This window comes from Pelobates fuscus, chromosome 9 (genome assembly GCF_036172605.1).
Source record: "Pelobates fuscus isolate aPelFus1 chromosome 9, aPelFus1.pri, whole genome shotgun sequence".
Taxonomy (NCBI): domain Eukaryota; kingdom Metazoa; phylum Chordata; class Amphibia; order Anura; family Pelobatidae; genus Pelobates; species Pelobates fuscus.
Genome location: NC_086325.1, coordinates 158,820,490 through 158,833,034, shown reverse-complemented (window position 1 = coordinate 158,833,034; position 12,545 = coordinate 158,820,490). Strand labels below are relative to the sequence as shown.

The 12,545-nt window shown below is 39.4% G+C and overlaps 1 protein-coding gene across 3 annotated transcripts in view; it reads left to right on the top strand.

The window, feature by feature from the left end:
- Positions 1–8,047, top strand: part of EGFL7 (EGF like domain multiple 7) — a 32,542-nt gene extending 24,495 nt beyond the window's left edge. For all 3 annotated transcript variants that reach the window (XM_063432862.1, XM_063432860.1, XM_063432861.1), the window contains 2 exons: positions 1,243–1,402; positions 6,776–8,047. In XM_063432862.1, the coding sequence (XP_063288932.1) occupies positions 1,243–1,402; positions 6,776–6,798 (183 nt within the window). In that variant the 3' untranslated portion in view covers positions 6,799–8,047. The remainder of the gene's footprint in view (positions 1–1,242; positions 1,403–6,775) is intronic.
- Positions 8,048–12,545: the final 4,498 nt, after the last annotated feature.

The window sequence follows — 12,545 nt, the reverse complement described above, 5'->3', positions numbered from 1 at the left end:
CACATTGCCCCTGCCCCTTATATACACACACATTGCCCCTGCCCCCCATATACACACACATTGCCCCTGCCCCCATATACACACACATTGCCCCTGCCCCCCATATACACACACATTGCCCCTGCCCCCATATACACACACATTGCCCCTGCCCCCCATACACACACACATTGCCCCTGCCCCCCATACACACACATACACACACATTGCCCCTGCCCCCATACACACACACACATTGCCCCTGCCCCCCATACACACACACACATTGCCCCTGCCCCCCATATACACACACATTGCCCCTGCCCCCCATATACACACATTGCCCCTGCCCCCCATACACACACATTGCCCCTGCCCCCCATACACACACATTGCCCCTGCCCACCATAAACACATTGCCCCCACATACACACACTGCCCCACATACACACACTGCCCCCACATACACACACTGCCCCACATACACACACTGCCCCCCATAAACACACTGCCCCACACACATACATTGCCCCACACACACACTGTAACTGTCACACACACATACTGACCCACACACACACTGCACCCCTGACATATACTGCCGCCCTCACGTACACACTGCAACCTTCACACACACACACACACTGCTAATACACTGTCCCCCTCACACACACACACACACTGCACCCCTCACACATTGCACCACTCACACATACCACTGCTCCTCTGCCCTACTACAGCCCCATTCCCCAGAGGACCTCAGGTAAGTTGTCAAACAGTTCTTAAACAGTTTGACTACTTACTCTGGGAGGGGGTCTTGGCATTATTGGCACTATAACCACTACACTGAGCTGTAGTGGTTATTGTGTCTGGATTATTTATTTAAATAATCTACAAGTGCCCCTCCCGAGATCAGGCTCTGGATCCGCCACTGATTCCAGGTATCTACTACCTTTTCTATATCAGTATTAGCCTTTACTGCTTCCACTGGAAGGCTATTCCAGGTATCTTCTACCTTTTCTACATCACGGTTAGCCTTTACTCCTTCCACTGGAAGGCCATTCCGGGTATCTACTACCTTTTGTATATATTTTGTTAGCTTTTACTGCTTCCACTGAAAGGCTGTCCCCGATATAGAATCTGGTTATGTAGCAGTGGCATTAAGAGTGGTTAGAATCCATTATTTACCTCTGTAAAATAATGAGATACAATAATTTGTTTCCTGTGTTGTGACCTGACGTTTCCTCTGTCCTTTCTGTACAGAAGCTGCAGCTGATCTTGGCACCATTTACCAGCCTCACCAGCCTATTTAGTGAAGGCGGCACAGATCCCATCGCTTTGCTGACGCACTCCTTCCAGCAGCTGGACCGGATAGACTCTCTCAGTGAGCAGATCTCCTTCTTGGAGGAACGACTTGGGACCTGTGAGTATGCTATGGGTGGTGGCCAAATGGGATCATGGGTGCCCACACTGAGATTGGCATTGAACTGCCTCTATTCAGTGACACTAGAGAAGATCACAGTGCTGTAAAAATCAGCGAACTGGGAGGTTGTTTTCTAAAACGTCTGAATTCTGGAAAATTGACAATAGAATTGTAGATTTGCACATTTTTCCAGCTTTGCTATTAGGGCCTAACATTTGCAATATGATTGTTACAGGACCCCTAAAGTCAATCAGGCCAATTATTGAGATGAAATGGTCTGGGTGTAGTGGTCCTGTCATTTTAACCCTTCAAGTTAAAACATTGCTGTTTTGCTGACAGCCGCTAGAGGTGCGTCTGCTGCATTCACTGTGTAAAAACAGGGACAGGTGGTGTTCGGCGTCGAATGTCATCAATTGAAGCTTGTAGAAAAGCTTGAATTCAGTTCTTTCCTATGGGGAAGCTTGGATGTGCTCGCCTCCTCTAGACCATCATCAGAGAGATGAGCAGCACCCAGCGAGTCTCGGCACTGGAAAAAAGGGAAGCAGCAATCCTTCTTTAAATTATATTTATGACGAACAGAAGGGGACGACTAAACTAAATAGGGACAGTAACACAATAGCGTTAAAGGAAATACTATAACTGCCTCGCGCTCCACCCCTGGCCCCCCCCCCCCAACCAACATGAATAAAGAGTTAAAAACTCTTTATTTACTTACCGTACCCCAGCGCGATGTCCCTCAGCACTTGGTCTTGGCTCCGCCTCCTCTGAAGTCTTGCGACGAGCGTGCGCTAATGGTCTGGGTGCCTGCAGTGTCCCTTTAAGCATACAGGTTTGTTTTTCTAACACTATAAAGTTCCTTTAATTCTCTTCAATTCCCTTATTAGTGAATAAATAACGGCTCTTTATACTGCCCTGAATCAGCTGCAGCTATATGAATATTAATCTTGGCCTTTGCAAAGAGTAATGGGAGTTTGATTCCAACAATAGGTGCATTGCAGATTGGCGTTCATGGTTAACCTTGGCATTGCTGACTCTTGGAAACTACACTCCCAAGGACGCTCAGCCAGAATCTAGGCAGAAATGTCACCATTGTTGGTTTTCATGACATAATCACTTTTTATTAAGGCTGTCATTTAAAACCTGGTAATGAGACAAGGTATTTTGAACTCTCTGGGAGCTTTACAGTTAAGTAATTACATGAATATTCTGCATTGTGGGAATAAAATCCGTAGGAGGGCTCTGCTAATTGCCGAAGGCTGGTCTGACCACAAGAAGCACTGTGTAAAAAAAAAAAAAAAAAAAAAAAGTGATTCATTCCCACCAGTTTAATTTTTAAATGTATTACTGCAATAAACTCACAAACCTCTCCTCTGAGATTTCAGATCTCACCCCAAAAAACACTCCAGGGAAATAGACAATGTGCATTCTTAATTCTCAGAGAAACATTACAGGAATGCAGTTTATTGCTCTATGTCCTTAAAAAGGAAAGTAGTATAAATATTCTTTAAGCAACTTGACCTGTGACAGCATGGGACGGCCTTAAATATTTAGCAACAGGAGTTCTACAGAATTCTATTAAAGCAAAAATAAATCAATACAATTCTTTAACCAAGAAAAATGAATTTAGCGTTGAATGGTTTTCAACCACGGCCTAAGTTGTGATTATATTTATAGGATATCACATTTCCAAACAAGGCCCTTCATATACACAATCGTTGTCCAGTTTTCCCATGAACAATGGTTTCTTCATTTAGGACAGATTTGCCATTTAGCCATTGCTAGCCATTAGCCATTCAGCGTAATGTCGGACATTGCTACCGGATATGAACTCTAACTAAATACTGCCAATCTTTTGAGATTAAAGAAACACTATAGTGCCAGGAACACAAACATATATTCCTGACACTACAGTCCTGGCGTTGCTGTGTAGGCCCCCAACCCCGTTCCAATTGCGCTGAAAAGGAGATTTTACTCAAATGTTCAATTTTGATGATCTCAGCCAATCCAATGCTTTCACATAGGAAAGCATTGGGAGGCTATTGCACATGCGCAGCAAACCACTGTGCTACTCAACATCTCCTCGTAGAGTTGCATTGAATCAATGTATCTCTAAGGGGAACGTTCAGCACCTCTATGCAGAGCAGCACTGATTCAGGAAGCCCTTCTTGTGGTCGTCTGAGTGACAGCCACTGGAGGTGTTACTAGACAGCAATGTAAAAACTGTCTTTTCTCTGGAAACGGCAGCGTTTACAGTACCCAGCCTGCAGGACAGGCAGTACACACCAGAACAACTACATTAAGCTGTAGTTGGTCTTGTGACTATAGTTTAATTAGTATATAGTATTGTTTAATTAATTGAACCACTGGTACACAGCTACAACTTTGGTACTACAGGTCATTGTGAAATACATATCCTATGATACTCAGGAAGCCGGTAGGAAGCTCACTCATTCATAGATTGCTTTTGCGAATTGTAAATGACCCCTGTAATACAGATGGATGTTTGTGCTAAGTTGCAGATTCACGATAGACTTCGGAAATGAAAATACCCCCCTGTATATTCACTTTAATTTTCGAACAGTTACACATTAAATTCTTTGACGCTTACAACTGACAGACATCTCTATGTTCAATCCGGCAGTAGGAAAATAAACGCTCAGATGGAAAATGATTGTTCAGTAGATGAAAATACAAGTTATCTATTTGTATATGGAAATGTATATTAATATTTAGTGTTCTAGGGAACACAGGGAGGAATTTGGCTTATTATTTAAATCCCCTTTGTCATTAGAATTACATTTTGCCAGCTTGCTCAAAAGAAGTGTTTTTTTTTCACAGATTGTATTCAGTTTTGTTTCTTCAAGATAAATCAGGTTTTATTTCCAGCTAATTTGGACACGTTACAAAAAATAAAATGAAAAAAAATGTAGATGTATCTGACTGCTGCTATCTGCATACACCTATGAGCTATAATAACCTTGAAAGCTTCGTTAATTATGCCAATTATTAAACATCCCCCATTTGATGCACTGCGCCAAACCACATCCCGAAAAACGCAAATCCGTCATTTTTAGGGCAAACTTAATCCAAACCAAGAAATTCACCTTGTATGCAGTGTTACAGAGTTAGAGGGGAGATAAACTTGTATCCACAGATGATACGAAACTTTGTAAAAACCCTTCCTGGGCATTCGTCTCTTTTCGTTCGATATATTTTCTCCTTTCATTTACGTTGAGAAACAGTCTGCCTTGGGGAATGTCTGCTTATCTAGGAATTGTAGAAAATTTACATGGAAATTTCTTAATTTTATACCTAAACAGCAGAACAAACAAAAATGCCTGCAAGGGATCATTTTTCCAATTTCGCTATTTTTTTATTTAAAATTCTATATCTTCCTAAAAGCCGCTAGAGGTGATTCCCCTGTGAGGACCAAGTCAAACTCTGTTTTAAATTAAATGCTGCTCCTTGCATGCGCAGTAGCCTCCTAATGCTTCCCTTCGGGTAAGCACTGAATAGGTTGAGATCATCAAGATTGATCATCTCAGCCAATGAGGCGCAAGGGGTGGACACGTTAACATCTACAGGATTCTATGGTGTTCAGAAAACAAGTTTGTATTCCTAACGCTAGCATGTTCCATTAAGGTCATCTGTCCAATTCTGGCCAAACATGGCCAGTGAGGATAGTGCATAGATTCTACAAATAATAAAAACAAATACCGTATATACTCGAGTATAAGCCGAGTTTTTCAGCACATTTTTTGTGCTGAAAAACCCCAACTCGGCTTATACTCGAGTCAATTGTCTGTATTATGGCAATTTGCATTGCCATAATACAGACTGGGGCTGTGGGGGCTGCAGAGAGATGTTACTTACCTTTCCTGCAGCTCCTATCAGCTCTCTCCTCCTCTGCCGGTCCGTTCAGCTCTTCTGTCAGCTCACAGTGTAAATCTCGCGAGATTTACACTGGGAGCTGACCGAGGTGCTGAACGGACCGGCAGAGGAGGAGAGAGCTGACAGGAGCTGCAGGAAAGGTAAGTAACATCTCTCTGCAGCCCCCACAGCCCCCTCCTACACAGTGCCCATCCACTGGACCACCAGGGAAGGAGAGCCCCCCTCCCTGGCCAGCTAGCAAGCAGGGAGGGGGGACGAAAAAATGTGTATATATATATATTAATAATAATAAAAAAAATAAAAATAAAATAAAAATAATAATAAAATAAAAAATAATAATAAAATACAAAAATAATAATAATAAAAAAAATGTAATGAAACAAAAAAAAATATTAAAATAATAATTAAAAAATAAAAATGCCCACCCCCCACCAAGGCTCTGCATCACACTCTGCATTACACACACACATACACACACTGCATTCATACACACACACTGCATTCATACACACACACACTGCATTCATGCACACACACTGCATTCATGCACACACACTGCATTCATGCACACACACTGCATTCATGCACACACACTGCATTCATGCACACACACTGCATTCATGCACACACACTGCATTCATACACACACACTGCATTCATACAACACTGCATTCATACACACACTGCATTCATACACACACACTGCATTCATACACACACACACAGCACTCATACACACAGCACTCATACACACAGCATTCTCATACACACACACTGCACTCATACACACACACTGCACTCATACACACACGCACTGCATTCATACACACACACTGCATTCATACACACACACTGCACTCATACACACAGCATTCTCATACACACACACACTGCACTCATACACACAGCATTCTCATACACACACACTGCACTCATACACACAGCATTCATACACACACACAGCATTCATACACACACTGCACTCATACACACACTGCACTCATACACACACACACTGCACTCATACACACACACACGGCATTCATATACACACTGCACTCATACACACTGCACTCATACACACTGCACTCTCATACACACACACTGCATTCTCATACATACACACTGCATTCTCATACACACACTGTATTCTCATACACACACTGTATTCTCATACACACACTGCATTCTCATACACACACTGCATTCATTATATACACACACTGTAAATAAATATTCAATTAATATAATTTTTTAAGGATCTAATTTTATTTAGAAATTTACCAGCAGCTGCTGCATTTCCCACCCTAGTCTTATACTCGAGTCAATAAGTTTTCCCAGTTTTTGGGGGTAAAATTAGGGGCCTCGGCTTATATTCGGGTCGGCTTATACTCGAGTATATACGGTAAGTCATTATTGCATAGCTCATGTTTATCAAATGAGAACACATGTAATACAGATTTATTATCTTCTTTCCACTAGGTTCATGCAAGAACACACTTTGATTGGATGCCAGTGCAAGATGGGCAGATGTCACATTGATTACAGGAGAAGTTGGCTTTGTCATGATATAAACAATAATGACATGGAATACAGGTCTTCCATTTCACAACCATAGGATGAGCAGAGAATTTTTGATGGGTTTTGGCTGTGATGGGTTCTACTACATTATCGATCACAATCTTGCGGTGACATTGGGATCGTTGTTGAACTATCTAGCTCTTATCCTAAACCACAAGAATATTACTCAAAAGTGAAAAGTTAAAGAGTAAAAATTCTTGATGTTGCTCAAGAAATCCCTTTTTTGTTTTTGCATCTAAATCGGGTGGTTCTGTAGCGCGTCTTAAGATTGAAACCTTGTTGAATGCCCACAGATTCTGTTTTATTTGAGGTATAATGTACTATTTATCAGCTTGAAAACATCCAGCAATAGTTACCTCTTGGCACTTACTAGCAAATCCACATACGTGCTTTTCACTAGCGTAACTGGTTGTTATGGTTGAAGTTCTCATTGAGATTTTACGGCTCATCATCAGACAAAATATCCAGAATAAGGCCAACACTTCTCTTATTATACCATGGTCATCTGTGGTTTTTCTATATAGGCAAACAGGTAGTCTTTTAGAGGAAAATTTTCCAAAAATCCTAAGGGTCATTTTTGATAGTATCTACAAAGGTGCGGACAACCATCCAATCATCTCTCTCTTTAACGGTTAGAGAGTGCCTGTCATCTCCTGGGATTTCCTTTAGTTAAAATACAAAAAGGTTTCTGAAACTAGATTTAGTTTTGAAAATCCCAAGTTTCCGAGTTCTTCTGATTGTAATTGTTAAAAATTGACCTGTGTCACAACGATATGCCATTGGAGTTTCATTGACTATCAAAAGATACAGTTAGCTGTTTTAAGGGTATTCACCTGATTACGTGTATTTGGCCATATGTACCCCCAAAAACTCTGAACTGCCCTTCCATTGACATCATATTGATGTTCTGTAGGGCGGCCATATTTCTTTGTACTGCATTGTTTCAGTTAATGCTGAGCTGATCGAGGTCTCTCATGATTCCATAGAGCGGAATGTGATTTTACTCACATTGATACTGTATTTTTTTTCCAAGCACACAATATTTTCTTTGTTAAATATTCAATGGTACAATAAAGTGTGATAGTAAAGTATTCTATGAAGTGCAATTGCAAGTTGAATGATATGTAATTTTCTGTTTTATGTGTGACTACACAATAAAAATAATCAATTAAACAGTTTGTGTTTGATGCTGTGTTCACAAAAAAACACACACACACACACACACACATATATATATAGACATAGCAGAAATGACCGCACTCCAAGGACTTTATAGAGATTTTCAAATAAAATTGAACTTTTATTCAATCCATTTAAAAAGTCAACGTTTCAGCTCCCACATGGAGCTTTCATCAGGACAAAACATGTTACACCAGGAGTGCAAGCCCTCGCTATTTATATATATATACACACACACACACACACACACACAATAAAAAAAAAACCTTTAAATATTTGAAGACCTTGCTGCAATGATTTATATGTGAAAATGTGTCCTCTTCTTAATTTTATAATTATATATCTAGACCTGTTACTTCCAGGTAGTTTACCCGGTAAATCTATTTTTTTTGCGGGGGGGGGGGGAGGACAAGATTTGTTCATAAGAAGAAGAAAAACAAACAAACACCTCTAGGGTTTCCAAATAAATTTATTTAAAACTATTTTTATTATGATCAAAGCCATAAAAGATGTAGATAACCAGAAAAATATCAATTTTCAAAGTGTTTAATTTAAACAAACAAAACAAAACAAAAAACAGGCCTACATTATAGATAAGATTTACACAAACAAAACCAACAAAATATCTAGGAGGTGCGGATCAGTTGATGACAAATAGACGGACTCTTTGAATGTTTATAGACAGAGATAAAATGGAATACGTTAAAACAGATTTCAAGTGTCTGTCAGATAAAGAATAAAACACTTACCTTCAAACAAACATATCTTAATTACTATCAACAGGATGAGATGTAATATAGAAACGTTACAGTGTTTACAATGAACTAAAATACAGCGTACATGGGTGGATAGAAATTTTAAAAAGAGCCGGGTGTTAGGAAGAGTGCAAAGGTTAGAATTAAATTCAATAAATGTACACTGTAATGCACTGCTAACAGTCATTCAATTAACCGATGTAAAGATAAAATGTTTAAACAGACATTAAAGTAACCCAGAAAATTTCATCCCAACGAAGTGGTCCTGTCATTTTAACCATCCAATGTTTACATAGAAGTGTTAAACACACACCTGGTGGCTGTCGTCATGACTAGAGGTGCCTTCAACTCTAGAACTTGAGTCAAACTCTGTCCTGCAATCAAATGGTGCTCACCCACCAATGCCTCTCTTTGAGAAGCATAGAATTGGATGGAATCACAGAAGACACCAGCATTTCCTGATGGAAATAAGGCAAGTAATCTTAATCTAATTTACAATTGTACTAGGCAAAAGGGGTGGACAGTGGTCACAGTGATAGAAAGGAACCTAAAGTCCCCCAAAAAACTATTGATTTTTCCGGACTATAGGTTCATTTTAATAATAGCCAATGTCTGCGTACAAATAGATGTATATGAACATTCATAACAAGTTGTTCACACATGTATATGGCCAGCTGTAGGATCTGGAATATCACAATACTGAATGTAGGAATTGTGAAGAAATGGCAAGGGCTATTTTGGCCTTAGAGTGGCAATTCTCTTGGCAACCTTTGGCAATCTTTTTTATTTTATTTCAGTTGAAATGGTAGATAAAATTACTTCTACGAAACATCCTGGTTTAGAGGAGATTTTCCGTTTAAATAGGTTTTTAGTTTTGCCAAGGAGGTCTAAAATGTGAAAGTCTCTTTCTGTTCCAACCAATTCACAATTAACAGAATAACCCTATAGGGTTTTAATGAATAAAACACTTTAGTATTTTCTAACATTCTAACATCTATCTTCTTCATAGTTTAGGAGTTTGGGTCTGCAACGTACTCTATCGGGGAAGCCGGCCGTCATCACCCCAAATGATGTGGACTATATCTTCCTTGATGCTTTGCCAGGACTAGGACTGTACAAGTATAATGGGAGATAAAGTCAAAAACATCTAACGTACCGAAGATTGACTACCTCTGTCCTATATCATGGAACTACAGAGTATTATAAGAAACCACCTGTTGGAACATGTTATAGAATTATCACCTGCGATTACATCCCAGGCCTTTATTAAATCTCCACATGGCTGTAAAATTCAGCTTGTAGCAACCATCCCTTGTGGTGCTTTGGGAGATTGTTCGTGTGAGTGATGAGTTATACAACGTGAATCAGAAGGTACTGTGTGTGAGCCTGCGTGAAGTCTACAGGATCTCACGCCTGGAGTTAAGCCAAGTATAAACTGCACAAATGCTTCGGTTAAAGACAGACTTATTAAACGGATCAAGCTGGTTAGACACAGGGCTTAATGTATTGCAGAAATAGCCTCATTAAAAAAAAAAGTAAAAAAAAGTAAAAACGTGCCGAGCTATTTAAAGTGTTTACGGGTTGAAAAGCAATGACTGTGTGCATAATGATTCCTATAACAGTGCAAAAGACAAATCATTAAAAGGAACATTCGAATGCAGTATAAGCATTGCAACCCGCTGTAGTGGTCATGGTACCAGGAGTGCTCTGCTGCCCACCCAGAGCAAGTAGTCAAAACATTTTAGAACAGTTTGACAAGTTACCTGGAACTCGCCAGTCACGCATTGCTGTCACGGTGTCACCCCTGGGACAGAAAGCTCCTGCAAAAAGCTTCTATTAGGTTAACTGAGCTGCACCGCTGGGTTTAGCTCATTGAAGGAACCTCAGTCTGCAGAGGAGACAGCAGCGAGCACCTTGAGGACCTCGGGTAAGTCATCATACCTTGTGAGTATAGTTTGCAAACAATAATTAAAAATAAAAAAAGGCAGAAAACAATTGAGCCAAATACAGTAAATTCTTTGGCAAAACCACATGTATCTTTGGTATCATTATTTGACGGTGCATTGAAATTGCTGGGATGCTACATAACAGCATAGAACCGAAAGTACAAAGCATCAAAAACCTGGAACACTAGTCTGGCTGTGAGTTAGAATTAACGTTCTACTCAATAATACTGTCTATAAAAAACAAACAAACCCAAGAACAAATATAAGGCACAGACAGAGCATGCCGCTCCATTATATTATTCAGTATTACATGCCACATACATTTTAAAACCAGTAAGGGCTATTAATAAAGAGCAAACGGAAGCAAAGTTAAAAAGTGGTCCAATTGCCATGGCAACCATTAGGATGGAGAAACAACAGGAACATTCCAACTGTCTCCACGACAATTGCTCCACTATCAGAGCTTTGTCTCACAGTGGCTTTTTATGCATAATTCCTCAAAATATAATAAAGGGGGAAAAAACTTAAATTGTTCACAAAATACTGAACAAATACTGTGATTTATAGAAGGGAAACAATTTAAGAAATAGTTATGAGACTGCTCTTAGGAGAACCGTTTATTGATTTCAATTTCTGCAAGGAAACCTTAGAAACTGGATTTGAACGCCTTTCATCTTTTTTTTTTTTCCTCTTCAAAATATTCCATTTCAACAAGAATTTGATTTGCCATAGCAGTTTTGGTCTTTGAAAACAAAAACAATAGAAATATTGTTGTAGCAAACAATGTGTCCAGAGAATCATGGTTAATCCCTTTGTAGAAATATATATATATTTAAACAACAACAACAACAACAAAAAACATTACCCAGATAAACTGTGCATGGCAGAGAATTATGGGGATTTATGTTCATAACATCATACAAAATGTAGAGCACAGACCTGCTCTATAGAATAACAGACATTGTTTAAGAAAATTAAGGCACTATTTTTTACACACCCGGATTTGCACGAGAACGGGAAAAAAAAAAAAGCAACCAATCAAAAACACTGAAAGAAGGATATTTTATCTTTTTTTTTTTTTTTCTTTGCAGAAAAATGTAATCCCGCTACAGGTATCCTTTGGTTTAAAGAACATTTTTAAAATATGCAAGCATAATGTCGCTTTAAAACAAACAAACAAACAAAAAAAAGCTGCTATCAGCAGCCATTTCTTCAATCAAACTATGTACACAATAATCTTTATATAATTAAAAAAAAAATAAAAAAAATTGCAGGCATCAGTTAGACAAATAAATAGATCAAATAAAAATTTTAATTACTTTTTTTTTTACCCATGGAACTAATGTGGTGCCAGCAAACTGCATGAGTTTGCGTGGTGTAATATGTACGTGTCAATTATAACATGTTTCTGTGAGATTTTGAGATTATTTTATATCCTTTGTTGGGGGGAGATCATATCTCTCCATCTGTTTTGTAGGGTTGAGTATTAAAAACAACAGGAGCAACATCTGTGTTTGAAGCCGTTCTAAACATTACCAAACAATGGGGCCGCCACACGGCGGTGGTAGCGCTGCGCGCGGTTTTTGTTAGATGAATTGTAGCAATAATCCGTCACTGGCATCATTTACTTTGAAGCCAGTTTTGCTTATTTCCTGAGGTCTTTAACGTATCTACTGCAAATGAAGTGCTTTGGAATTGTATCGGGAGCATCAGGACAAGTACAAGTCACCTAGGACGGAAAAAAATTAAGGAGGCGAAAACCCCCCCCCCCCAAAAATACACAACAAAATC